The sequence below is a fragment of the Temnothorax nylanderi genome, unplaced genomic scaffold (genome assembly GCF_030848795.1).
Source record: "Temnothorax nylanderi isolate EJ_2023f unplaced genomic scaffold, tnyl_v1.0 TNYL_tig0269_pilon, whole genome shotgun sequence".
NCBI classification, from domain to species: Eukaryota; Metazoa; Arthropoda; class Insecta; order Hymenoptera; family Formicidae; genus Temnothorax; species Temnothorax nylanderi.
In genome coordinates, this window is record NW_027249331.1 from 161,935 (window position 1) to 188,711 (window position 26,777).

Genomic DNA, 26,777 nt, shown 5'->3' on the forward strand with positions numbered 1-26,777 from the left:
GACTCGCCGCAGTGCCGTGCAGTGCCGTCAGTCGCGTCGCTGCTCGCTGGTTACGGCGCCATCTTGGGAGCGCCACCAGACGCACCAGATGCTCCGCGACACTGCCGAATCCCACCGAAACTCCTTTCTTTTTCTCTTGTCGTTATTTTACTCGCGTTTGACGGTCGTGTGCGCGATTCGAGAATCGTCCCCAATCGTCCCGCCGATCAATGTTGACCATTATCTGAATCATTTGATCGAAGGGACGGAGACGCAGGGGGTCTCGCGACACCGAGAACCGAAGTTAAGTTAGGAACTGCCTGCTGTCATCGCCACGAGCCACGATGGACCTGTCCAAAATGTCGAACGAGAAGAAATTGCACCTCTGCAAGTGGTATTTTCGCGGTACGTTGGCGTTGCGACGCGATTATAATTTTTGGTCTTGATACCGATACTTTGCGCAACGATTTGTCAGATATTAAGATGGGGTTTAGCCGGTTTAGCTTTTACATCGTTGACCTCTTTTCAATTGCTTTTCTTTTGCTTTCTTGCCGATATTAATCGCTTATCTCACTTTTCCTCCAAAACCTAGACATATAATAAATACAGGGAAAGTAACGTAGAGCGTAGCCAAAAGTCATGTCTCAACTTGCCGATATTTTCTTCAACTTTTCTTTGTTGTAGCTGGTTTTGCGCTGCTGCCATTCCTGTGGGCCGTGAACGCGGTTTGGTTCTCGAAGGAGGCTTTCGTAGCATCACCTTACGAGGAACAGAAGCAAATTAAAAAATGTTGGTATCGATCGATTTACCCCCTACAACGAATTTGAGATTTCCTTCTCTAACGATACAAATTTACGTTTCAGATGTAATTTTCTCTGCTATTGGGGCAATTATTTGGACAGCTGCTTTGGTGGCTTGGATAATCATCTTCCAAACCCAAAGAGCTGCGTGGGGTGACTTCGCCGATGCTATCAGCTACATAATTCCCACTGGTATTCCTTAAGTTTAATGTTTAAGTTTATATCGGTACAGAATAATTTATTACAGAAATATGTATAGTAAACGATTGTATATTAAACTTTGATGTATATTTTTATCGTAATATAATTATAAATTCGTATGGTAACATCTGATATTATACAATAAAAAAATTACATTTTTTTACATTTTGTATATATAATTAAAAAATATTGATTTCAAAAATTATTTAAAATAACAGCGCGTTATCTTTTTTCCGTTAAAAATTATCTACATTTAGATTCGTGTAGCAGTTATGACAAAAATACTGTCCAAAATACACTATTCATTTCCTTATTAAATTTCTCGTATATTGACTGTAGTTTTTTTTTTTTTTCGGAAATTTTATTCGAAAACGCTGCACCTCTTTAGGTGTCGCATCAAGCAGATGCGAGCAAAGTTATAAGTACGTAGATCCAGACGTAAGAATCACATACCTCCGCGTCTACAGATAATTTGCAAATCAATTTGCAAATTTTGTTTCGCATTCTAAATTTGAATAACTCTTCGTCTTTGTATGTACGATCTTATGTCTCTGTAAACTAATCTGGACAGAAGCTGAAACAGCAAAACACAGGATGCGCGTTACTTGCGATGATTTCATTTCTACGTCAACGAACAAGCAAAGCGGACTCACCAATAGGGCAAATAAATCCGCGCACATGAGCATGTAAAACACGTTGTCCCATCCGCTCCATCGAGACACTAGACCTGCTAATAACGGACCAACCGCAGCACCAATACTACCAGTTCCATCGATAATGGCAGTCACTGTAGCTAAGGCCCTTGAATTTTCTCCTAAACTAGGATGAGTTCCCAGTTCGGCCGACACAGCGGTCGTTATCAATGCATAGGGGCCATTCACTAATAGTCCCCCTATCAGTAGTAATACTATATTGACGCCTAGGCTGGTACTTCCGATATAGTCATATATAAATAACTGAAATATATAATACATGTATTAAAACACAGGTACTATATACATACATTCGAATTTATATTGCGTATTGTCATTCGTATTTATCTCATGTAGTGGCTCGCCAATTTTTGCAGTCTTATAAATATTATAAAACACATATTAAAAGCAAAATTATCTCGACAATGTGGAATGTATGCGTGAAGTTACCAAAAATATATTTCCGGCATGGAATGTATCAAGAAAAATATATTGTGCTTACCGCAGGAAATGCAAGTCCAAACATCACGGCGCACGTTAACGCGCTCATGCCACTATAATCGGAGAGAACTCCAGCTGCTATGGCGCCTACTATACCGCCCACATCGAACAGAACCGACAGATCCGCACTCACAGTCGTACCGTATGTAGCTGCAAAAAATTCTTATTAAAACTCTAAAATAAAATTACATCGCTAGTCGAAGATTAATGTTGTCGCGAATACCAACTTGATGCCGCGATGTACAATGGTAACCAATAGAGGAATGTATAGCTAACGAGCTTCGCGAAAAATAGTGATAAGGAGTACTCGATGACACCCGGTATCTTCATGGCACCTATGAAGCCAATTGCGCTATTACGAGATGTATTATGCTCACGTCGGTGTCCAGACAGCATTGGGCTGGTTTCAGATCGTTCATTTGCCACATTCTTTTAGACATAATTTTAGACATAAATTACATGATATATTATTACTAATAATATTTGTACACACGTTAAAAAAAGCAGTTATGATATTAATTAATTTTATAGTAACACTATTGTCTATTGTATTGCTGCTCACACTAGATACATATTCTTGCGCGGTTTAAGAATTACGAATAAATTAAATAAACATATATCTATATACCACATGCATTGCAATCTTTTGTTGAAATTGTTATATTTTAAAGGAAAATAGAAGCGTTAACTATATGGAAGAGTGGCACATGCACTTACGTCGGTAGCAAGTTGTTCACGGTAGACACAGCGATAGATGACACGCTACGTACAGTAGATGTTTATTTATTATGGACGTGCAAACTAAAATTCTACTAAAAATAATTTAACGATTTATCTTAGCGCTTGTATTACTAAGGAAACCTAGGGAAACTAAAAGAAACAAAACTGTAATCATAGAAACGTGAGTAGAGAGAGAGAGAGCATGCTATTACGTGTGTTAATCGACAAGTAGTGTGTTAAGTTACATTTTATGCTTATTAAAATTTAAAAAAATATCTACTATGCTAATACTAGGATTTGCTGAATGAAGAAGCGCAAGAAGACGACTACGGGGAACTTACGTCGGTGACACTACGAGATTCGTAACCTACGTCAGTCGAGTCATCGTCCGAGCTATTCGTTACATCAATTTTCCGATATCCGAGAGAAGAGGGCGGGCTGTATCCTATGTCGACGGGGCTCGGTATTAGAAACAGGAAGACGATGAATCCCACTACTCCCATTATCACTCCAGGCACTATGAAACTCAGGCTCCAATCGGACTCGACGTATGCCGCTGCGATCAAACTGCCTAATATATTTCCTATGGACGTATGAGAGTTCCACACACCGAAGATCAAGCCGCGCTTGCCTTTTCCGAACCAATTTCCCACAACAGTTACTACACCTGGCCATCCGGAAGTTTGAAAGACTCCACCTAGGACCTATATAGGGGGACAGAAAAGAAGAAGGGTAAGAGAACGTCTGCATCAGTATGTTTTACAACGTATCGATATTTACCTGCACGAAAACGAAGTACCACAAATTATGAATATTGTACGGTTTAGCTATTCCGAACAGGTAGCACGATATGCCTGACACGAGCATACCAATGGAAAGGAAGTATCGCAGATTTACTCTCTCCGCTATGAATCCACTGTGTAGGGGAAAAAAAAAGAAAGACGATTATTGACAAAATTCCATAATAGCATAAGGATGATGCGGTCACTTTAAGATATCCACCTGAGAAACATAGCCGCTGCGTATGCGAATAGGAATGCCGAGTCCAGCATGCCGAGCAACGCCGGTGCATCCTTCGTGTCTGTAGAAATAACAATGCAGATTATTCGCACATTCTAAGCGTTTATTTTTTCCACGATATTGCTTCATACTCATCACTTTCTCTTCTTACCAAATGGAGCCCAATCGCACCAGGTATCCCGATTACTGTCATTCACTAAAATATCCGCGGGTACTGGCAGATCGCTGCAATTGAGACTCAGGACATTCTTCACTACGGATATCGGCTTTCGAGTCAAATGGTAACAAGTGTACGCTAAGTAAGTGAGCGCCAGTACGCCTCCTTGATGCCAGGCCATCCAATTGACACGACGATGCTCGCAACGGCCGTCACACATACACCTTGCGCACTGCAGGCCCCACGGTAGATCCCTCGTCGGTACACTCATATTTAATACTTTCTTCGAGAGTAAGAATAAGCGTATTCCGTGTTCGTCAAGCGAGTATATTAAACCTCTAATCGTCGAACAACAAAACAGTGTGCTTTGTACTTTTGTAATCTTTGGTCGCGGAATTCTCTTTGTTGCGACCAAGATCGAATAATCCTTGATTCTTATCGCAACATCCGACGTACGTAAAATGCAACTGGATTAAAATAAATAATTCAGATCACAATTGTATTAATTAGCTAAATTGACGAATAGCGTCATTGACATAGAGATCTCTTTGTGCGATATCTCGACGAATTATCCATATACGACGTTGCTTCCAGGACGTTTAGCATAGTACTGATTGTTCGTCCGCTACCGCCCAGTGGCAAAGTGTCAATCGAAGCCTAAACTAATTGACAGTAGTAAATAAACGCAGCTGTCAATCATAACCTGGAAACGGAGCAAGGATCTGTAGAGGATTCAAACAGCGGCGACGAGCATATATCTAAATATTACCTGTCTAGTTGGAGGAGATTCTGGAAGCGGATAAAGATTCTCGGTAAATGCAATCTTGTCTTTTGTCTTTCTTCTCCCTCCGTTTTCTTCGGAATGCATATGTTTATACACCACTACGAGGGGACTGTTGCGACGTCAGCAACGCCCATACATACATACACACACACACACACCCACACATCCCGGACAGTCCGGACTCCCATGTATGTTGCTCGAATGTCTGTTGTATCGATACTAATTGCAACGTTTTTAAATACGTTCATTATTACATGGTCCTTGGAGAAATTACTGCCACCTGCCACGTTAAATAAATATATCGCGCTGCGCAACTGCACTAATAATCATAATAATGATCGGTTTAAGGTTATCTCGCGACGGCAGTGACGGCTCTTTCGAAAGAAAATCGAAGGAATTGAAATTTTGTATGCGCACAGATATAGGCAGATCCAATATTGATTTGTATAATGTGCTTACATTGCTGTAATTTATGATTACAGAACACAAAGTGACAGATATTTCAATTTGGACAACCGACGTCGCCGTAGAATGCCATGAGTGACCTCAAGGTGTATCCTTATTTTACAAACTAGTTGATAATAAGTTTTGTTACTCAATTCGCTGCCTTTGAAACCTTAACGTTTACACAGAGATCTGTCCGTGCCTTTCCCAAGCGCCAGAGAAGCAGAAGTCGCGTATCAAGTGCTCAGAGTCGACAAGGAGCCGTCGAGAAGCGGAGTCACAAAGGAGCTTACGTTGAACGACAATATTCTGGAAGTGTAAGTGCGAAATCATTAAATCTCCCTGTATGACGTTTCATTGACGTTCACCATTTCTCTTCTGTACAGGTCATACAGTGGTAAGGAAGCAAGGAAGGTACGTGTAGCCCTTACATCCTTCTTCGATAATCTACTACTAGTCACGGAAACCATTGAACGATTCGGTCCACCTGAGCCGACATACACTCATTATTGAGCCAACGCTTTGCCGATTATATTTTACTGTTGGTTTTTAAGTATGGAGCATACTCCTGCGCCCTATGGCCCCAGGGCCGTCTACGGATACGTCATGTATATCGGGTCGAATATGCTCTTCCTGTTGTACGTGATATGGGCGATAATACCGGACGAAGTGCTGCACGATTATTTAGGCCTGACGTATTGGCCCTCCAAGTATTGGGCAGTCGCGATTCCCATATGGGCGTTGACCGCTCTAGCTACATTTGCGTTTCTGATTTATCCGGCTATCAATATGCTGATAACTCCAGATATCGATGATATTAGGACCATCACGGATAAGTACGCTGTACAAAAAACCGAAAGTACTCCAGGCGGAATACCGGCTGTGTCCGACATACCGATTACAGAAGTTTGCAGGAGATTATATCTGAGAAAAAATAACTCATAATTGTTGTAATAATTATAATTTATTTTTTTGCATTGAGGTGAGTGTACAATTTGTTAGGGATAATCGAGAGACCCGCGCTCCATGCGAATCTGACAAATAAAATTTTAAAAAGAATAATGATCTCTGAACATGGTGTAAGACAGCTTTTCTTAGAAATTCTGCTGAAATTATTACGTAGATTTACGTTGTCATTAAAATCCATAATGTTTCAAAATCGAACTTGTATTACGGGACCACATTTTCAAAATAAGTGACTTCCTACGATATTATAATAAAATCACATACCAGAAACAAACATGTACATATATTTTATGCATTATTAATAAATGTATATACAACACTGATCGATTAGCAATTGAAATCGATGGACGTCACCTTTTTTTCATGATATAAGAATCAGTGATTATATACCTATTATATTTATATTATTATTATGTGTATAACATTGCACACACATTTTTACACTGAACATACATCACTGTATGAGATATCTCCACACTGCGCGTTACATAATTCTATGCAGGCCATTATGGACCACAGAATGAAAGTATCAACATTTCAGTTCACGATTATCGCCAATTTACAATGAGAAACTTGATTCTCGAGAAGGACACGTGCGAGAGGAGTGACGCTGACACAAATGACAGCAAGGACAATCCTTCCATGCACGGCTTTGATACCGAGAATCCCCGCAAGACTATCGTGGATCTGCGGCAATCGTTAAGAGATAAAATTAACAAAAATGAAATATTTTGTAGCTTCGAAATCGTTTCCACGAGGAAACCCGGCGCGTTTTACCGAAGGTCTGTATGTATATAATGAAAAAGATCGGGTAAAGTCACAATACGATGATATTTAATTAGAACAATTTTACGATAATACGAAAGGCAAGCTTTTTTTCTCGAAACACGAGACTCGACTTTAGATTCGCGATAGTTTGATATTTTATTGAGGTTATAACTGTGCATGTGAGAGAGAGAGAGAGAGAGAGAGAGAGAGAGAGAGAGAGAGAGAGAGAGAGAGAGATCCTACAGTTTTTAAAAACAATATTAATCTTTGCTTCTCAAGAAGACGATATAGGACAAAAAACAAAACAAAAAAATATATATTATATTTATATATAAATAAATGCATGTAATATTTATATATGGTATGGACATCAGACTTCTCATAGATATGGAAGAGTATTCGCCCCTCTTTTACGCGTTAACGTGGCATAACGAAGAAGCAGCTTCCAGCAACGATAGCTATCTGCCATTGGAGTTAGTGGAGAATTTTCCGCCCAATACTCTTTTACATCTAGCAGCTAAAGGTCTAAAACGCGACGAGGTTGTCCGTATCCTAAAAAAGACTCTCGCCCTCGGAATAGTTAATATATTTGCATTGCGAGGAGGTAATTAGTCGTCGACTTCTAGGACGACTTTTCGGCCGAACTCTGATTGATCGTCTCACCTATCATCTGTAATCACGTATATCTGTAGTGTTTTGTTAACATAAAATAGAATAATAATTAAAAATAATAAATAAATAGAATTAATAATTTTTCTGATAAATGAGGAGAAAAATTAGATTAGAAACGATAAATTATCTGAAATTTCAAGCAGTCTCGAATTAATTGCCGACTAATTAATTTGATCAAAATCGCCCTCAAATCGCGTTGGATCTTTCACAATGGCGAAACTCCAGAAATGTGTTCTTTAATTTTTTTGAGATACGTTCCGGTAGGCTCGAAATACTCTGCAGATGAAAGCGTATGTTGCAATTTGCAATTAATGTACCGTTAAACGATCGCGATCGATACGATATTGCATGTCTGCGATTATCAGAGCTGGGAGAATTGAATTCACGGTAAAACCCTTCCCCGAAGTGTTTTGTCGGGAAAGTACACGTTTGGCCGACTTGCAGATTCGTTGTCCGAGAACGGTGACTTCGAGCACGCGGCGGATCTGGTTGCTTTTATCAGAGAGCAGTTTGGCGACACGTTTTGCGTGTGCGTCGCGGGTTATCCGCAAACGCACCCGGAGTCGTCCTCCAAGGAGCTCGACTTGTATCATTTAAAAGCGAAAGTAAATGATCGTCGAAGTTGCGAGTTATAACTCGCGAGTATGATATTCATCAAGCGATCGAGGGACAATTTTGTCCGAGCAATAATTCCAAATTTTAAAATATTTCTAGGTGGAGGCGGGCGCGGATTTTATCATAACGCAAATATGTTTCGAATCTCGGCTCCTAATAGACTTCGTGAGGGATTGTCGAGAGATCGGGATTCGAGTTCCGATCCTCCCCGGGATCCTCGCGCCAGCGAGTCACGCGTGTTTGGAGAAAATGACGGACATGTGCGGACTCGACGTACCGGTCGAAATTAAAGACGATTTGGCACGAATGAAGGACGACGATCGAGCGGCGAGGAAATATTCAGTCGACCTAATTACGCGGATAATTACGGACGTGATTAGAAGCGGGGTCACGCGTGGTTTTCATCTTTTCACGCTAAACAGGTAAAACACGTCAACGGAGCTTTCAAGCGAGAATTTGAGAAAATGATTTTTCCTACGCGTAATTATATATATATTTATAGATTATCGTTGGTGGCGGAAATATGCAAGCGCGTAAAATTTCTCGGAGCGGAAAACTCAGCGGAAAACCTACGCTCTGGATTCACATTCCAGAAAGTCACAAATCAAGCGGCGGAAAAAAAGAGAGTTAATACAAGTTAATTAATTTCTTGCGAAACAAAATAAATTCGACCGATCGCAAGATCGATCCGCGCGCTTTATTTTAATTATTATTAATTACTTTAATCATTCATTGCGATCATTCAATCATGTCAACGCTTTCATAAACCGAGACATTTTAATTTCCACGCCGTTAATAAAAACATATCGGTGATTACATCCCGATAAGTGGCGAAACCTCGGCGCGGGGCGCGGGTCGCGCCGCGCCCGCGGCCGCTCCTGAACGGCCTGAGGTCTGAAGCGCGCCGCGGACGCCGCGGTTCGGCACCACGAGGCGCGCCGGGCGCGTGCGCGCCGTTCCGCGGCAAGAGCGGCGCGGCCGGGAGCCAGTCGAGTTGAGGCGCCGCAGGCACCGCGTGGTCGGTCGATTAGTCAGAGTAGTCAGACGGTCGAATCGAGTCGGTCAGTTCGAGGGTACGGGACGCCCGCGCAGGATACAACCCACGCAGGATAATAAGAATGGCGCTCTTTCGCTTCACCCCGAAACGCTGCCTCGACGTTCAGGTGAGTCTCTAGTCTCCCTTTCCTCCCCCTTCTTTTTCACGCTCCCTTTTCTTTTTCCGCCCCGAGTGCCGGAGTTTCGCGCCGTTCTTACGCGCTTTCGAATTTATCATTTATCAGTCGTTTGTTCGGAGAGAAAGACTCGAAGAAAGGCTCGGGGCGGACGTGCTGTTCGAAATTCGAAATTCCGCGAATTCGGAACACGACGGACCGCCTCCGGGCTCCGGGGTTTATTTGGGGCGGATTCGCCGACCGCGAGTTTTCGTCGCCAGCGAACGGCTGGCCGCGGTGTTCTATCGACCGGCTTCGACGGAACTCTCTCCCGTCCTACAAAAGAACGAGCAAGTAGGATTCCGAATTCGTCGATAGAGACGATTGAGCGACCGCGATCGATTTCACGGTCGATCCTTCGACGGGATCCTCTCGTCCGCTCCGAAACGAATTCGACGCTTTTCAAAAAGGTATCATGTGTGTGTGTGTGTGTGTGTGTGTGTATGCGCGCGCGCGCGCGCGCGTGTATGTGTGTGCTCGATCGTACGTGTGTATGTCCCTTCTGTCGCGTGTAGGAATGCAGGATGCGAGGCTGTTGTGTGAATGTGTGTGTTTGGTCGGTCGTTGTGTGCGCACCGGGACAGCCGGGACTACCCATTGTGGATTCGTAGACCTTTCATTTTCGACGGGGCGGGAGGGGAGAAGAGACCGCGGTTTGACGCGTGTGCGTGCGTGCGTGCGTGTGATGTGACCTTGCAGCAGTATCAGTCGATCATTATGAATATTGATAGAGAGTGAGTGAATCTCTCCATATTAAAATTTCTTTAAATAAAATCGGAACAGTCACGATTTAAGTATATTCGTGTCCATGTATATTTACGGCTAAATATGCCTGTCTAGCTGCAATGTCGTATGTGTGTGTGATGTGTGTGTTTGCGCGTGACTCGCGTGAAACTCGAACCTAGCAGGTAGAGAAGCAATAATGATCGGGACAAAACTAATTCGTTGAGGCATTTTTTTCGTTACTGATATTCTTTTAGGAAGTTTCGTCGAAATTATCACAACCTCGCGCACACCCGGTGTCCCAGAAAACCGAAGCTCAGCCTCGACGTCGTATTACATCGAGGAATTTTCTTTTCTGTTGAGGAGAACGTCTCTTTTTGGGATATACCGAAGGTTCCGACCGTTCTGACATTGAACTCGGCATTGGAGTTCTGGGGCGTGCTGCAGAGAGTTGCATAAGGGGATCCCCTGCGCCTTTAAGCATTTAAGTCGATCGATCCGCGGTAGACTTGGTAGGCAATGCCACGCGCCACGCAATGCACTCGGCGTCACATGCACGTTGCACCGTAAAATGCACCGCGTTTGCCGGCGCATCGAATCGATCCGGGAATGTCCCGAGATCAAGTCGCTCTTCCCAGGAACGGTACAGATTTATCCACGTAAATGGATTCTGACATCCGCGAAAGCGGAATTTCCTCCATCGACATCTTTTTCTATCTTTGAATAATATTTTATACAAGGGGAAATCCCACAATATATATATAGAAAGTAATGGGAACTATATATTTATATATATATATAAAGGCAGCATGAGTCACATATTTTCGGAGTAAATATAATAACTGTGGCGTGTGGTATAAATATATTTAATATTTAATAAAATGAATATAAATGAATGTACAAAATTTATTATACATTATACGTATGTGTTATATCTTAACATATTTTAATTCAAGTATAGAGAAATAATACCTGTAATACCGTACGAAGAACTAATATGTGCAGTTAATGAAATGGTAGCACAGTTTAAAAAACTGGTTAAATAGCTAGATCCTTGAATTTAATAAATATTCATGTTACGCTAATTATTCTTTTCACCTGTCAACTGATACTCTTAGAGCTTGCGTAGGAACGATCTCGCACTATCTGCATTCGCGAGACTCTAAAGATACACCTGTATATTCGAAATTAATTGTAACATTAATTACGGTTCTTGCCCAAGGAATGTTTTAGGTTTTAGCGAAATACCAAGGTTTGAGCGTTTGACTTTACAAGCACACATATCCGTAATCGGAAATGCAAACGTCAGCTATCGGAAATGCAAATTAATATCTTTTTCACGTCGACACATCGAAAACAGCGAGCGCGGACAACGACGAGAGGATTTGTAAAAAGTAATCGGATTCTCGCGGTGACGATTTATATTAGTGCGAGGGAGAGAAAAACTATCGTGAGAAGGAGATGGTCGAATCTACGAGCGAGTCGATGAGTCCTCTTCACCGCAAGGCTGACGTCAGATATTTTTTCCTCTCTAATTAACGTACCGCGGAATTTCACGATTCAATAGGGGACAAGACCCGCATTGAGTTTCTCTCTCGCTCCTTTCTTCTCTCTCTTTCTTTCCTCCTTTCTTTCTTTCAAGAAAGAGCGAATAGAGGGATTCACGAATTTCTCGCGGTCGAGGGTCGAGGGTCGAGGGTCGAGTTCGAGCTTGTACTTCCGATCCCACCCTGAGCCCTGAGCACGAGTAAAAATGATCTCCACTCGCGATTACGCAATACATGTCGACACATTCGTGCACGCATGCACGTTCGAAATCAACTCGCGCGTGCATTCGTCCGAGTGACACGCGTCGCGTGACTTCGCGAAACCAATCTATACGGGGTGACCGAGAAAAACGTGTTACGAGATATCTGAGAATAATTTTGAGCATTTAAATTTTAAATCGGGGATAATCGCCGAATCCCCAAATCACACGATTTAAATGCAGTTTCCCATATCTAAATCCAAAGACCAAATCTAAAGTTTTCAGCGTACCAGTGCGTCTAAAAATTTTTCATTTTGCTTTTAGATTTCTACTTCTGCTTTCTTGTACCGCCGCGCCGCGTAGAAAATGTAGCCTGTCCGCGACACGATTCGCAACGCGCATCTTCGAAGTCCGAACGTGTCGTGACACGTTTTAGAACAGAAGACGCTCTGGGCGGCGAGATAATTTCGAGCGGCGTATTCTAATTGAATTAGGATCAATATCTCGGTTCGAAGTGGCTAATTTTTCCTAATTATTTAATAATCTACGCATTAAATGACAATAAGAAGCCCCACAGGCTCGGCCGACAAATCCTAATAATTCTTCAAGCTATTATATCTCTTCTTATTTTTTAATATAATTTATTCGAGAGATTTGAACTCTTGAGATACGCAGACGTGACGTGCAAACGTAACGATCATGTAGATTCCTATTTCCTTGAAAAAAAAAAAAAACGGGGTTTTTGCCTTTCCGTACTCCTAATGAGAAAATTAATATCGGCGAGGCGTTACACAACGCGCGCGGCACACGTGAAGCGGAGTTTTATATACGCACGTGGCGTGCAACAAGAGCGCGGTACTCGACTCGGTTTTCCCCTTCGTCTCGCCGGCGCAGAATGTCCATTGAGCGGTTTTGCAAGGCGCTGGGCTAATTTTAGCGGCAATTTCGAGGCCGAAAATCCGCCTCCGCCCTGCTGCCCCCGTAATCCACATCGGCCGTAACCCTGCCGGTCCCGCATCTCGCGTCCTAACTAGGCCAAGTTGCCTCGATCGCTAAGTCATCCCCGAGGGTCGAGACTCTTCCCGAGGATCAATCAAAAATCTCTATATTTAAGATGGGCCCGGGCTTTTACGTCACCGGTCGAGATTCTGGACCGCGAGTACTCGCGTCTCGAGAAATCGCGCGATTCTAAGGACGTTACTCAAACGAATTCACCGAGTTATTTTTTTTTCCTTTCGTTAGACTTGTAGGTCATTAATCATGTTACAGATTTTTAAATATTTATCTATATTGAATATCTGAATAATGAATGAGGAACTAATGAGACTCGCAGATATCTAAGTGAATTTATTATATCACGATTCTTGGCAGGCTTGACGTAATTTTCTTGTCGTGGGGTTGTATATACATCACACCTGTTACCTAATGCCGACGATGCACGGATGGCCTGTCGCGTAACGAACTATTTCAGGGGCGATTCTTTCATTTCAAGCCCGAACGCGTCGTTTATTATTAGGTCCTTCTACTTGACCCGACTCCATGTCAACGCGTGTTTTACTGTCATCGGGTATTTTGTAAAGCAGCTTTTTTTCCCTCCTTACAAATCTATTACATCCTCGACGAGCCGTGACGAAGAGGTTTTTTTTTTTTACAAAACACTCGGCAGTTAAAATTAACTATGGAGTGTCTCGAATAGTAACCAGCACAATTCGATTCGGGATTAACGTGAATACGATAATGCTATTTTGAACGGCCTCAGTTATGTCACAGTGTTAAAATTAAAAGCCTTAGAGAAACAGAGAGAAAGAGAGAGAGAGAGAGAGAGAGAGGAGCGAGTGTTTGCTGCATGCAAATCGATTCATATATTCTTACTTGACGCGTTAGGAAAGTTGTATTGAGGACTATTAATCGGTCAATACTACAATATCGTTTATTTTTCGTTTACGATTGTAGTAGTGCACACATAAATACACACACAATATATGTATATGTGTGTATTTACACATCTAATTTAAAAAAATGTTTAAGAACCCTAATCTTTCTTTGTTTAATGCAAATATCAACTCAGCGATAACGGAAGATGTTATCTCGCTTTGGTTATTAAGGACACGGTTAAATATTGGCGCATATGTTCTGAGCCAGCGAGTGTTCTGTAATTTACTGCCGTTGCGCGATAAAAATTGCGTTTGCATACCTTACGACAGCGAGCTGTCGAAATTACATTGCTACCCGGTGACGTGTTGTTTTGTCGCGAGAGAAACAAGTGCATACGTGACTAAAGTACATTTTGTCACATCACTTTATATTTTATATCACGTTAATTATTATTTATTATTTGTTTTTATATATAATCCTACATATGATAAGTCTAACACAAAATTAATTGTGATTAATCTTTTAAGATTCCACATTACAATTTCGGAGTACGAAAAATCATGAAAAATTTAAGTCAGAATATCGATAAATGTGAATTTATTATACATGCAAGCGATGCAAAAAGAATGACATCTCAGACAACCTGCTCGTTTAGCGCCATTCGATTATGTGGCGCGTGAAGAATGAGATGATCATGACTGACGGGTTTCATTGGTAATGCCCTTCAGAGCGGACCGATTACACAATTGGCGATAACGAGTCCCGTTATCACATCTGGCCCACATGATTTGCTGACAATTAATCGGGCGTATCGTTCGCGCGCCTTGATCTGATTAAAGCCGAGTCAAATCGTCACAAACACAATCCGGTAAATTAGTTTCCTTATTGAATTTGTAGTTTTAATCACCTGTCAAATCCTTATTCTAACTTTATCATCGGAGCGGAAGGGTTTCGTGCCACAAAGATATTTCTAAAAATAGTAACATTTTTCTATTATTTTCCTAAAGGGAACGTTCATCCTTAACAATTTTTCTATTACGGTACGATAGTGTTTTTTTTAAATACATTATAATATCTAACAATAAGTAATATATCTTACATATAAATAGCATATCATATTGGATTATTTTTTTAATTAGAAACAAATTTTGTACAAGAAATTAATATCTCCTATAGTTTCATTTCTATACAACGTATATACACATGTAGATACATATTATACATATATATATATATAGTGACGTAATTGTGCGTGCAAACAATTTTTCTGATTAAACGTGGTTTAAGTTGAGTTTGTGCAAACATATAATAACTTATCCCGCGTTAAGGGACTTTATTACCTTGTCGCTATGCGGTTTAGAATACGAATAAAAGAGGAATTCCAGCGAATGTAATGAAAAGGCCATGCATTCGAAACAGTAAGTAGACTCGCGGAAAAGTATTTTTTTCTCGTGGAACCAGCCGTTATTTTACTCACAATTGTTCGGGAAAGAATTTACGAGTAAAAGAATTTTGAGAACTTTACTCAATTATCAAACGCAGCAAGGAATTAGGACGTTCGTTCTATCGTTAGAATCTTTTAATTCAATTGTTATCTCTATTTTTTTATCCTTCTAGAACTTCTTACTTCTTAACAACTAACGATATGACTTTTTCTTCGAATTTCTTTCAACGAAGTAAACTCTCGCGGAAAACTCTCGCGCCACATAATCCAGATTCGTACCGAGGAAAGGACTCAAACCTGAACGAGGTCTGTGATCTGTGACCTTGGTCGGCAAACCGGTTGGGGTTACCTTGGTACTTCCACTTTTGTTCCCGGGTTGATTTTCTTGCACGAATGTGTGGCGTAACCGGCTAGGAATTATAATCGCCCTCGCGGACTTTTTACTTTCAAAATGTAAATGAAGACACGCTCTATTACAATATATTCGTGAACTTTATTTGTACACTTAGATAACGTATATTTCACACCGTGTATAACTCCAACCTTTTTAGACGTATCGTTCTTGATTACTTATTTCGCTACGTCATGAAATGTATGTACACGTACCGAGGTGTATTTATCGGTAACACGTAATGTATGTTAATGTATGCTAATTTCTGTGATTTTCATGGAACGTTATGTGTTACAACCGCGACATATTCTTTTCTGGTATCTCAGTGACCTCGAGAAAGCGACTTTAATATTCCGCGACGAAAGGGTTTACGAGGGGGGAAACGGGGCAATCGTGTCAGTCGGATAAACAGGCCGGATTGTATAGCTTTCATGAAGAATTCAGCACGCGCGGTGGTAGATTAATCCCGAAATAGCGTCGGACCGATATATTGATTTTCCCGAGGATAATGCCCATCTGTGAAAGCGCGAGGTTCGGCTTTTTTCCCCGATACCGTAATTAAATCGTGCTCACGGCGATCGCCGGTTCAAGCCTGATCTGGTCGCGCAGACGAGTCGCGAAATTGTTGACGTCCTACATGCACCCAAAGTCCAACGATAAAGATATCCCGCAGTAAGATACAGTTTAAATATATGCGGTGGCAACTGGTGGACAGTACAGGAATATGAGATAAATTGTCTCTTTCTATGCGAGTGTAAAATATCAATATAATTCATAGAATTATCTCTGCAACTGAAGAGTCTCTCCAAACTGAAATTATTTCGAAGGTTAATCTTTGTAATAATAATTTAAACGGTTTAAAATTATTTACAATGAATGATTTAACAAGCTGGAGTTTTCTGGATCGTTTGCGCATTACTTTAATTGGGCTTGACTATTAATCTACGAGAAAAAGCTAAGAGCAGTCTGATTTATCCTCGTAAGAAATATGTTACGAGGTCGCGGATTATTGAGAGTGCGCGAATCCTACTCCTTATCTGAGCGGACGATGTATCTCGATCCCGTTCCACGACAATTGAATTTTTACGATCGGAAGTGGTTTTATACGCGCGAAAGGAGATAATCGCGGACGTGAGTAAGCGAGTACAAAAGTGACGGTCCATAAAATGACGTCAAATGTGCCAATGTATCGGTCAGCACATGTGGGACGATAATCCCGCCGTCCTGGGGCAGCGACGAGCCCGCGAACCAGAAACCTATTGTACTCGTACCCTCGCGGGGATCGTCATCGATGCGCGAGTTGTACGGCTTATCATTGACAGTCAACATGATCGATGCGTCTATTGACGTGATAATAAGTGAGAGGAGACGTCTCTATTATGTCTCGTTACTTTTGCCTCGTTCGGTTTACATTTCTAGAAGTACGACGTGAATCACTTCGTTATATCATCGTATCTCAACATCGCAAGATTTGTATCTCAATACGAATATATCGAGATACTTTGTTATACACAAGATATGTACGTCAGCTCGTAGAATTTCTCTCCTCAGATGTAAAAAAAGAAAGTATTAGGAAATTTTTCCTTCAGGGACACGATTAATTTATTAATGATCGATTTCCTAAAAAAGATTATTGCCACGTGTCGGTGGCGCCGACGCCGCGACATGTGCCCAGAGAATGTATGCGCGCGTGTGAGTGTTGGAAGCTCTTATCATTCGTCTTCCGGATGACACAAATGAAGCTGACATTTATTGCACAATGTATATAATTACAAAACATGTAGTTCAATCTGCCGAAAAGCGCGAGGAGTTTTGATGTACGAATTTTTTATCGCCACCTACCTGTGTGCGATTGGCATTTAAAACTACACGGTGAATAAATTATTATTATTTTTTTTAATATATTCAACGCTGCTCTTTAACACATCTCGTCATTTAACTTAATATTATTTTAAGAACCGGGGATTTTTATAAATTGCATCTGTACTCTTGCATAATATACACAGTGCAATTTTATTGTCAGCGACGGAGATGTAATTTGAAGATACAAACCCGAACGTGATAGATTCATTAAAAAAATCAGTAATTATAAAAAAAGTCACTTTTATTGAATTTATATAATTTATAATTATGTCACATAAGTGCAAGACTATAATCTATACTCGCGAGAAGTTACACGGTGAACTTTACCCCCGCGAGACTAAACTTCGTTATCACCCGCCGAGAAGACCCAGACTCATTGAAAATTTTATCAGCTGCTATTATTCGTAAGTCTGGTCGGCCTCATATTTCACTAGCTTTTTTTTTCAATGTTTCTTGTTACGTCATATCACACATATGCAGAACAGTAACGAAATTGTACTGTATTGTGTTATATCTACTCTGCAACTCTTTCACACACTCGCAATCGGAGTCTGCTATTGAAAAACGAACCGTGTGCATTTTGATACGCAAAAGTTAACTCACGTCTATATATTCGCGACGTTATCTCCCACGCAATAAACATCGATATTGTTGCGCAGTTTAACCCGATACCGATCTCGCATTTCGTGATCGCGATGCATCTGCGGGAGGGTGAGAAGTTGGATGGCAGGTTGATACGCGAGCCTCAGTCTATTTTTTCATCGCATACTTGAGCGTCGCGCGGCGGATATGTTGTCCCTCCTAATGCGATTACCATCAATTGTTCCGCGGGGTTGAGGAGGTTAAACGCATATTTTAAAGGGTTAATCGTATTTGCCGGGCCGGGCGCATTTGATTGACCCTCGAAGACCGAGCGCCCTCCAATTGTCATTCAATCGATTCGCGGCTCGTCCAAGTGTTATCCGCAGAATTGAATCTTGATAAGTCGATAAGTGCTTCTCGATTCATGAATAGGAAGTTACGCTGATATTTTTGACGCGTCCTCGAATAGCCGTCTCCGTTAATTAAAGATTGAGGCGATTATAATTACGCGATTGAGACTATACGGCAGATTATCGCAGGCGATGAAAATTATCGTTACTATTGTGCTTTATTTCTCTCTGTTGTGTATTATTTTCCTCACTTCTAAATTTCTTATCTTGAAGATGTAAAATGGCTTTTGCATACTTCTGGAAGTAAGTATACGAAGAATCGTTGTATTTTTTGTGGAGGGAACTAGAATTTTTCCGACACTTTGGCATCGATCCTCTTATCACGCTCGCGTCGCGCACGGTAACCCGAATTGCACGTCAAACCGTAGTCCTTTTATTTTTAGCCGTGCCATTGGCTCGCTGCCCAGATTTCTGCCTAACGACAATGCTTGGCCGCAAAAGTGTTATCGTTGGGATATTTGTATTGCTTGAACTTTTCTTATAAGAAATCAAACTGTACGGAAATTGAATATATAGCACGAAACGGGAAATATCGAATCGCACATTAAGTAGCTTATTCAATTATCATCTCTCGGCGAAGCTTTGTCCAAATCTTTTCTGAACGTTGATCGAGATCACGCCGCGCGCCGCGAGAATCCGAGAATGTCCCGTCGAGAGGACACTATTCGCGCTTCTCACGCGAGGGTCAAGGTCGCCGACGGATTGCATTCAAGTGCATGCATGATGCATCGCGCCGAGCGAATTGCCTCGGCGCTACGTAATCGCGTTACCACGCGTTACCACGCGTTTACGTAAAAAGTAGCGACTAGCGTGGAGCGTGCGCTTATCGGACAGATAAGAGCGCGCGACGAGAAACTCGATCTTTGAACCGAGCCCCTCGAATTTAAAGGTGCACTGCGGCGGTACGCGACATGATGTGCGAATGTATTATACTTTGTTTCTTCTTTGACATAAATTTAAGAATATCTTTCAGAGGGAAAAGAAGACAAAAATTGTTTATAAACTTTGGATTAAAAATTAGTAATTATATAATATAATATAATATTTTAATTTAACACTCATTGAAATATTCCGCGAAACTCCACGTTCCAGTCTCAATATGCTGCGTTGCATTGTTTTTTTTCTATACTTTTTACCTTTCTTGCCGCGTTTCGCGTAAATTTCCATTCGTAAGCATTCCTCCATGTAATTTATTTTTAAAAGACAAATACCTTAATTGTCAATGTTCTTTTTGTCTTATCAGCGTATTTTGCTGTATAATACTATGTCGAGTAGTCTTGTAAAAGAATAATGTTGATAGGAAATTACTGATAAAAAGTTAATTTATGGCTGTCTATCGGATATGGCTCCGCAAGAAAATAAATTTCAACAATCTTTATAGACTTTTAGTATGACAGTTGAACTTTTAAACTAGACTACCGACATCGTAATTGCTTTGACAAGTCATTTAACGATACGTTAGAGACGAAAAACAATTAATAATTAATAAACTGATAATTACTCTCTATCAACATCCGAGATACGAAATGTATCTCGTCCAGTTTTACAAAATCTTTTCCTATTGTTAACGATGTTCTTTTTTCCTAGTGTATAATACAGATTACTTGTTTAGTTATATTAGTTTATAAGATCCGAACATCTCGGATTAATATTTCGCTATTACAACAAAGATTTCTCTTGCCGCCTCTCGTGAATTAAATACATGAAGATACTTGTTAAAATTAAGGAAATTAAATTAACAATCCTTTGAGAATCCTTTAATCTATCGATAAAAATACCCCAAAATAACCAAGTTTGTTCCGTACAAATTGAGAGATTCTGATCGACAAAACCCCTTAAACCCCCCCCCCCCCCATTAAGTTGACATTCTCGTCTTGACTCTGCTCTTCACCTCAGCTTATAATTATTTGCGAAGTGCCGCGTCACGTTTACACACATCCACGTCAAAAGGAGTTCTCCTTCCCGGCTGCGCAAAGATAAGCTTCCAGGCTCCGGACGCATCATGCGACTTTCGCTTCGTTTGACAGGGGGAAAAAGAGAGAATTAAGCAATCTCGGATCCGCGTATCTGTCGAACGTGCCGTAATCCGGAGTCACGTTGCCCGCCAGTGTCCACGCACCCACACGCGCGTGCTATGCTACCACATATTCGCGATTACGTTGATAACGAGAGCCCGATCTTCCACCTTTTTTCTTTTTTCAAGTACAAGAGCCTGGATATTTCCGTCGCGTATCGCGCCCCACTTATCGCCGTTCGTCCCACAGCTGCTACTACTTATATATTTTATCATCATTATCGTTATTCGTCATTATCACGAACATTACTGTCGACTTATATTTGTTGCAATCGCAATGACACCGCACATGGAGCGAGTCCCGAATCTCCGGCTATCCGCGGCTCCAAGATCCAATCAAACTCGGTCTGAATTGAGATGGCATTTATCATGTTAAAGACGATAACGATAAATACTTAATCCTTCGTAAAGAATGAGCGAGGAGAATTAATCTTTGCTGATGCGTTTCCGTGAGCGGCACGCATCGGCGCTTCTGTTTGATAATGACCTCCCCGAAACCTCGCGATCTCGTTCTTATCTGTCGTTCTTTCTCATGATGTTCGATGGTGCGTGTCCAGATGAGAAACGATTACAGATTTTTTTTGCCTCGTCGCACGCAACAGCCGATTACGAGTTTAACAGAAAAAAATCTATTGTTTTCATAATTCTCATAATTCTGTAGTGACGTCCCACGTGTAAAAATATGATAATTAACGCATGCTCTCAAAAGTCTTTAGATTCAACTGGCAATACAATACAATTAACTAGAAATTAACAGAACAATTTTTAAAAGATAATTTTTTGATAATTTCGATTTTCACCATTCCTATTAAATTTTAATTTTTAGGGATAAATGAATATATGAGGAGATCAATAAACCGATCTCTTGCCATTTCTATTCTAAACTTCCATTCTCAGACACAGAAATAGATGTATATAAGAATAATCATATCAATAGCATCTTCCCTGAAGTAAAATTATTAATATTAATATTAAATTACAAAGTAATATTAAATCCATCGCTAAAATGTCATAATATTCATATATTATGAATTTCATAAATTGCACGTGACAGTTTTGTGAAAAAATCGCCGTCTTCAGGATCCGTTTCCTGTCCTAGCGTTACGAAATCGTAATTTATCAATGCGAAGACTCGCGCGTGCATCATTGACAAATGCGATTGTTAACGTTTTGGCGCTTTTACGTAATCCGCATGTGTCTTCCACCGTGACGATTCTTTACACAATGCGTACGTCACTCAATGGATGTTCCGCGAGAGAACGGAAAACAAAAAAAGTTGCTAGAAATTCGTCGTCTGAGAAAAAATCGAAAAAGGATGCATTTATTTTAAATGTGTGTGTCAAGCCTATCGAATATTTCATATGGAGAAAGTTGTAGAAATTGTGTAATTTAATTTATAAGGATTCAAAAACTAATTTTGTATGTAAAATTTTATTCAACAAAGCGGTTTTTTCAACTACTTCCTGCCGTCTTTCAAGTAGCTTCATTATTCCGTCTTTATTGAATATATCATTATTTTACACTTAATAAAAACCATCTATTTAAAAAAAAAGATAAGCTTTTTTTCGTCAATCTAATATCGCATAATATAATTTTTACTTAATTTGCTTAATATTTAGTACGTTCGAATAGCTTTTGCTTATATCCGTACTTATATATGAAATTACCGGCTTTGATTCCTTCTTCTACCTTTTGCTTTATTTCCAGCAACTATTAATTATAATTTTTCTTTTCCTTCCAGAAAATAACGTCGACGATCTTCGTGCGGCAGCTCACAGATGCGTCCACGGATCTTAAGAAGGTTCTCACCGACAGGATTCCGAGGGAACAGGAGCGGGTCAAAGCCTTTCGTAAGGATCATGGAGCCACCAAAGTCGGAGAGGTCACCGTTGACATGGTACGCACTGTTGCGTTCTCCCACATTAACGAGCTAATCTTTTTTATTATCGTAAAATATCGTCACGATAGGATAACGCAATCTTAATTATTTTAACTAATTTTAAATTTGATTAAAAACAGAATTGTTTTTACAAAATCTTGCTTCCTTAGATAGGAAAGAGATATGGCCTGCACGTATTACTAGCGTCTTCAATTAAAAATTTTTTTATCGCGATTGAATTTAGCACGGTAATGATATTTATAATTATCATTAAAAATTATAACAATCGTGAATTTCCGGTCGATAAGGGAAGATACGGCTGCTCGATAAGACGCGCAAGTCCGCGTGCTCGCTATGTGATCATGATAACCGTAACGCGTTGAATTTCTGATCGTCGCATGCAGCGTCAATAGGCAGCGTACTTAGTTTTTTTTTTTCGCCGGCTATCAGCCGAATGCAGCGCATGACGATTAATCGTCATCGAACGAGCCGCCGGCTCGCATGTGACAATCTCACTTGTCGCGCATGAAGACCTCATTCATCGCTCTGTGTGCCTATTTTTACTTATTGCCAATATCTTCATGATTAATTAATGTACTAATGGCCACGACGTTAATGATATCTTTTAAGTATAGGCCTAGCTGTCAGAATATCATTAGTATTAATTAATAAATGGAAAAAGTTAGCGATTACTCATGAATGAGATTATCGAGAAATTTAAATATTAATATATAAACATTAATACAAATTTTAATAAATATATATATATGTTAATTTGACATTAATCTTTTATGATTTATTAACATTATTAAATTTGATTACAATGAACTTAAGAGTCTTAGAGGATCTAGACAGCCGAGGAAAGTTTAATCGAAAATAATTGATATTTACAATGGGATTAGTTTTCATTTTATTGCTAGCTCAGTCAAACATGTGCTAACATGCTTTTCTTTGAATGCAGATGTACGGTGGCATGCGCGGCATCAAGGGCCTTGTGTGGGAGCCGTCGGTGTTGGATCCGGAGGAGGGCATTCGCTTCCGCGGTAAGTCGATCCCCGAGTGCCAGAAACTCCTCCCGAAGGCAGCCGGTGGTGCGGAACCACTGCCGGAGGGTCTCTTTTGGCTGTTGATCACCGGCGACGTGCCCACGGATACGCAAGTGAAGGCCATCTCGCAGGAATGGGCGTCCAGGAGCTCGTTGCCCGAGCATGTGGTCAAGGCCCTCAATAACTTCCCCAAGACCTTACATCCGATGACACAGTTCTCCGCGGCGATCACGTTGCTGAACAGCGAGAGCGAGTTCGTTAAGGCGTACAACAAGGGCGTGCACAAGAGCAAGTTCTGGGAAAGCGTGTACGAAGACTCGATGAATCTGATCGCCAAGCTGCCAGTGGTCGCCGCCACCATCTACCGCAACATCTACAAGGGCGGCAAGGGTTTGGGCTCTGTCGACGCCGGCAGGGATTGGTCCTGGAACTTCGCCAACATGCTCGGCTATGACAATCCACAGTTTATTGAGCTGATGCGCCTCTATCTGACAATCCATTCGGATCACGAGGGTGGTAACGTGTCCGCCCACACCACCCACTTGGTGGGATCTGCCTTGTCGGACCCGTACCTATCCTTCTCTGCCGGTATGAATGGTCTAGCCGGGCCATTGCACGGTTTGGCCAATCAGGAAGTGCTGGTGTGGTTGGAGAAACTGCGCGGTCAAGTCGGCGACAGTCCGAGCGACGATAAACTGAAGGAGTTCATCTGGAATACGCTAAAGAGTGGCCAAGTTGTGCCCGGTTACGGACACGCTGTACTCAGGAAGACTGATCCGAGGTACACCTGCCAGAGAGAGTTTGCGCTGAAACATTTGCCGGACGATCCGTTGTTCAAGGTAAATCACGCGTTGCAGAGTGTTCTAAATATAGTTTTTGTTCTAAATATGTTCTAAATAGATTTTGAAGTATTTAAGACCTCTCGGAATATTGAATTCTTTTCGACGTTGCATATATTCGGAATTCAATTAGCATTATTCTGATTTAATTCCACGTTAAATTTTGATATCAATGTCAATATTTTCTTTTTTACAGCTCGTTGCACAAGTGTATAAGGTGGTGCCACCGGTCTTGCTGGAAACTGGCAAGGTGAAGAATCCGTGGCCGAACGTAGACGCGCACTCAGGCGTGCTGCTGCAGTACTACGGCATGAAAGAGATGAATTACTACACGGTCCTGTTCGGCGTGTCGCGCGCGTTGGGCGTGCTCGCCTCCCTTGTTTGGGATCGCGCCCTAGGACTGCCCATCGAGAGGCCTAAATCCCTCAGTACCGAACTCCTCATGAAGGCCGTCAAGGCTTAAGGACCGTCTATCACTCTGAATCAATGATCAATTATCAACATCACCTCGAAGTCTCGTCGTCCTGATCTCGAGCTTGAGCATCGACCGCGGCGCCGGAATTTTGATAGGATATCATTTTGATACCGACCTCGAGACACCTCAACGAGCCCGCGCCTTATCGAGCAAACGATAGTGCGAATGGGAGAGAGCGAAAGAACGAGAGAGCGAGAGAGAATGAAAGAGAATGAAAGAGACACAAGGCTAGGTATTAAACACGACAAATAATTACGTCTAATAATGTATTATGTAAATGTAGAATTATTAAGAGCAGACACATCAACGTCCCGCGTCAATGAGGCGGAATTTGCATTCTCTTCCTGTTGTCGATACTTTTCAATATGAGCGACGACAAGCAGACATATTAATTACACAGAAACATTATATTAATTAATGATGAATGATTAATTACATACATATATATATATTCATATAATTGGCACATAGTGTGATTAATATGATTGTTTGAAGTACATGATTCTTACGAAGTATCAATTGCGGGAACAGACTTAAATGGGGTATTCTCGCAACGTAATAGCTGCTTATATAACTGGAAAACATAGATTGGTCCAATAGTGAAAACTGCCAAAATTGCGAGAAAACCCAAGATAGTGAAAGAAATCCAGAGGATGGCTTTTCGACATCTAAGTATTAAGATTTTTAGATGTTTCTAAATGTCTCTTAAATGTCTAAAAAATGTCTTCTGGAATTTATTATTTATAGAAACACACACAAGATAGAGAATCGCGTCAGAAATAGATAAGGCATTATTGTACATATAAAGTTATCGCTCAATACAAAGCAACACGGTGACTACCGCTAGAAATTTTAGAAGCAACGGCGCAAAATCTACGGTGATAGTTAATGTGTTAGCTCAGCGACGTAAAGGCAGTGGAAAATAGCGACTCGAGATCTAGATTCACCGTGCAACGTAAACATTCAAGAAACATCGTTGAGGCGTCTAAAAGATAATCTAATTCAGTTTGAATGTCATTCCGACGACTTTTCGATGTCTCACTTTTTCGTTGTCTGGGATATGCAATGACATGAATTAGGAACTGTAACGTTGTCTTGCCTCGTCATATGAGAAGCGCACTGCCCGGGCGTGTATCACATATTTCTTTTTCGATTAGGCTAATTCCTTTGAAAATTCATCGGATTTTACAGCGGCAAAAACGATATCAAATTTTCGCGATTAGAAGATAGATTTTCAAGGTAATAGCCGGCAACGGAACGTCAAAAGGCGAACGTGCCAATTAGCTCAAACGTAGATCTCTCGGCCATTTAGTTTACTGTCCCACCTCCCTCAGGAAGTTTATTCTAACTGATTGTAGAATGGCAAAAGAAATTCGCGAGTTGCAGTAGTTGCAGAATACTTAACAGCGAGCAATGATTCAGAAAGTGATCAAGCAGACTTAAAAATAGCGTTTAGTCTCATCGGACGGCCGAGATGCTGTTCGGTCGCATTGTGTGGCGAGAAAAACCGCCGCGATTCAGTGTAAAATTAAGGAGCATGACCAGTGGTGGACCCACTGTTATAAGAATGAATGAGTGTGTGTATACATTATTTATAACGAATGTGAAAATAAATGGATCAAAAGGTAAACGTGGCTAACAGATCCTTCCTCTTTCGAGAGACTTTAGATTTACATCGTAAATGTATCGCTCAATTGATTCTGTAATTCTGAAAATCTGCGATTTCTATCGCTGAATATTCCAACTCTATCGAAAAAAGCTTTGGGTAAAATTTAACGAGACTTTGGAGCGATATTTTCAACAAGGTATTATAAATTTTAATACCGAACGCGAAATATGCTTAATCTAAAGACAATAAAAAGTATAAAAACTTATAAGCATAAATTAGGAGAATTAGGA

At 40.9% G+C, this 26,777-nt stretch overlaps 6 protein-coding genes and 1 long non-coding RNA gene across 12 annotated transcripts; 6 read left to right on the top strand and 1 right to left on the bottom strand.

Moving 5' to 3' along the window:
- The first annotated feature begins 28 nt into the window (after positions 1 to 28).
- Pen-2 (presenilin enhancer) lies at positions 29 to 1,143 on the top strand. The gene is made up of 3 exons (XM_071718836.1): positions 29 to 384; positions 664 to 768; positions 843 to 1,143. The coding sequence occupies exons 1-3, from the start codon at positions 324 to 326 to the stop codon at positions 980 to 982; spliced, it is 306 nt and encodes a 101-aa protein (XP_071574937.1). The 5' UTR covers positions 29 to 323; the 3' UTR covers positions 983 to 1,143.
- On the bottom strand, positions 872 to 4,352 carry Mfs16 (major facilitator superfamily transporter 16). Of its 3 annotated transcripts, XR_011720189.1 has the most exons (10): positions 4,065 to 4,352; positions 3,896 to 3,974; positions 3,674 to 3,809; positions 3,235 to 3,597; positions 2,891 to 2,935; positions 2,401 to 2,602; positions 2,175 to 2,323; positions 1,634 to 1,936; positions 1,434 to 1,554; positions 872 to 977 (listed from the first exon to the last, which is right to left on the bottom strand). XR_011720189.1 is itself a non-coding variant. In XM_071718817.1 (9 exons), exons 1-9 carry the CDS (start codon positions 4,339 to 4,341, stop codon positions 1,486 to 1,488), a joined length of 1,623 nt encoding a protein of 540 aa, XP_071574918.1. In that variant the 5' UTR covers positions 4,342 to 4,352; the 3' UTR covers positions 1,034 to 1,485. The 3 variants fall into 3 exon arrangements, 2 of the variants coding, with proteins under 2 accessions (XP_071574918.1, XP_071574919.1); XM_071718817.1 differs by lacking the exon at positions 872 to 977 and having other exon boundaries at positions 1,034 to 1,554; XM_071718818.1 differs by lacking the exons at positions 872 to 977; positions 2,891 to 2,935 and having other exon boundaries at positions 1,034 to 1,554.
- Positions 4,353 to 4,747: 395 nt separating this feature from the next.
- LOC139780260 (EKC/KEOPS complex subunit LAGE3-like) lies at positions 4,748 to 5,827 on the top strand. 3 transcript variants are annotated; one of them, XM_071718840.1, is made up of 4 exons: positions 4,748 to 4,882; positions 5,337 to 5,407; positions 5,487 to 5,615; positions 5,685 to 5,827. In XM_071718840.1, the coding sequence occupies exons 2-4, from the start codon at positions 5,391 to 5,393 to the stop codon at positions 5,809 to 5,811; spliced, it is 273 nt and encodes a 90-aa protein (XP_071574941.1). In that variant the 5' UTR covers positions 4,748 to 4,882; positions 5,337 to 5,390; the 3' UTR covers positions 5,812 to 5,827. The 3 variants fall into 3 exon arrangements, with proteins under 3 accessions (XP_071574941.1, XP_071574938.1, XP_071574939.1); XM_071718837.1 differs by lacking the exon at positions 4,748 to 4,882 and adding an exon at positions 4,982 to 5,042; XM_071718838.1 differs by lacking the exon at positions 4,748 to 4,882 and adding an exon at positions 5,121 to 5,261.
- Positions 5,828 to 5,853: 26 nt separating this feature from the next.
- Positions 5,854 to 6,587, top strand: LOC139780257 (phosphatidylinositol N-acetylglucosaminyltransferase subunit P-like). Its single transcript, XM_071718834.1, has one exon. It carries the CDS (start codon positions 5,854 to 5,856, stop codon positions 6,241 to 6,243), a length of 390 nt encoding a protein of 129 aa, XP_071574935.1. The 3' UTR covers positions 6,244 to 6,587.
- Positions 6,588 to 6,715: 128 nt separating this feature from the next.
- LOC139780253 (methylenetetrahydrofolate reductase (NADPH)) lies at positions 6,716 to 9,025 on the top strand. 2 transcript variants are annotated; one of them, XM_071718827.1, is made up of 5 exons: positions 6,716 to 7,046; positions 7,407 to 7,636; positions 8,149 to 8,309; positions 8,419 to 8,741; positions 8,822 to 9,025. In XM_071718827.1, the coding sequence occupies exons 1-5, from the start codon at positions 6,829 to 6,831 to the stop codon at positions 8,958 to 8,960; spliced, it is 1,071 nt and encodes a 356-aa protein (XP_071574928.1). In that variant the 5' UTR covers positions 6,716 to 6,828; the 3' UTR covers positions 8,961 to 9,025. The 2 variants fall into 2 exon arrangements, with proteins under 2 accessions (XP_071574928.1, XP_071574929.1); XM_071718828.1 differs by having other exon boundaries at positions 6,836 to 7,046; positions 7,418 to 7,636.
- A 131-nt stretch (positions 9,026 to 9,156) lies between these two features.
- On the top strand, positions 9,157 to 26,508 carry Kdn (citrate synthase). The gene is made up of 4 exons (XM_071718824.1): positions 9,157 to 9,482; positions 22,381 to 22,536; positions 23,480 to 24,403; positions 24,600 to 26,508. Exons 1-4 carry the CDS (start codon positions 9,438 to 9,440, stop codon positions 24,864 to 24,866), a joined length of 1,392 nt encoding a protein of 463 aa, XP_071574925.1. The 5' UTR covers positions 9,157 to 9,437; the 3' UTR covers positions 24,867 to 26,508.
- LOC139780262 (uncharacterized) lies at positions 9,852 to 11,338 on the top strand. The gene is made up of 2 exons (XR_011720191.1): positions 9,852 to 9,940; positions 10,511 to 11,338. It is a non-coding gene; the product is annotated as an uncharacterized lncRNA (long non-coding RNA).
- Positions 26,509 to 26,777: the final 269 nt, after the last annotated feature.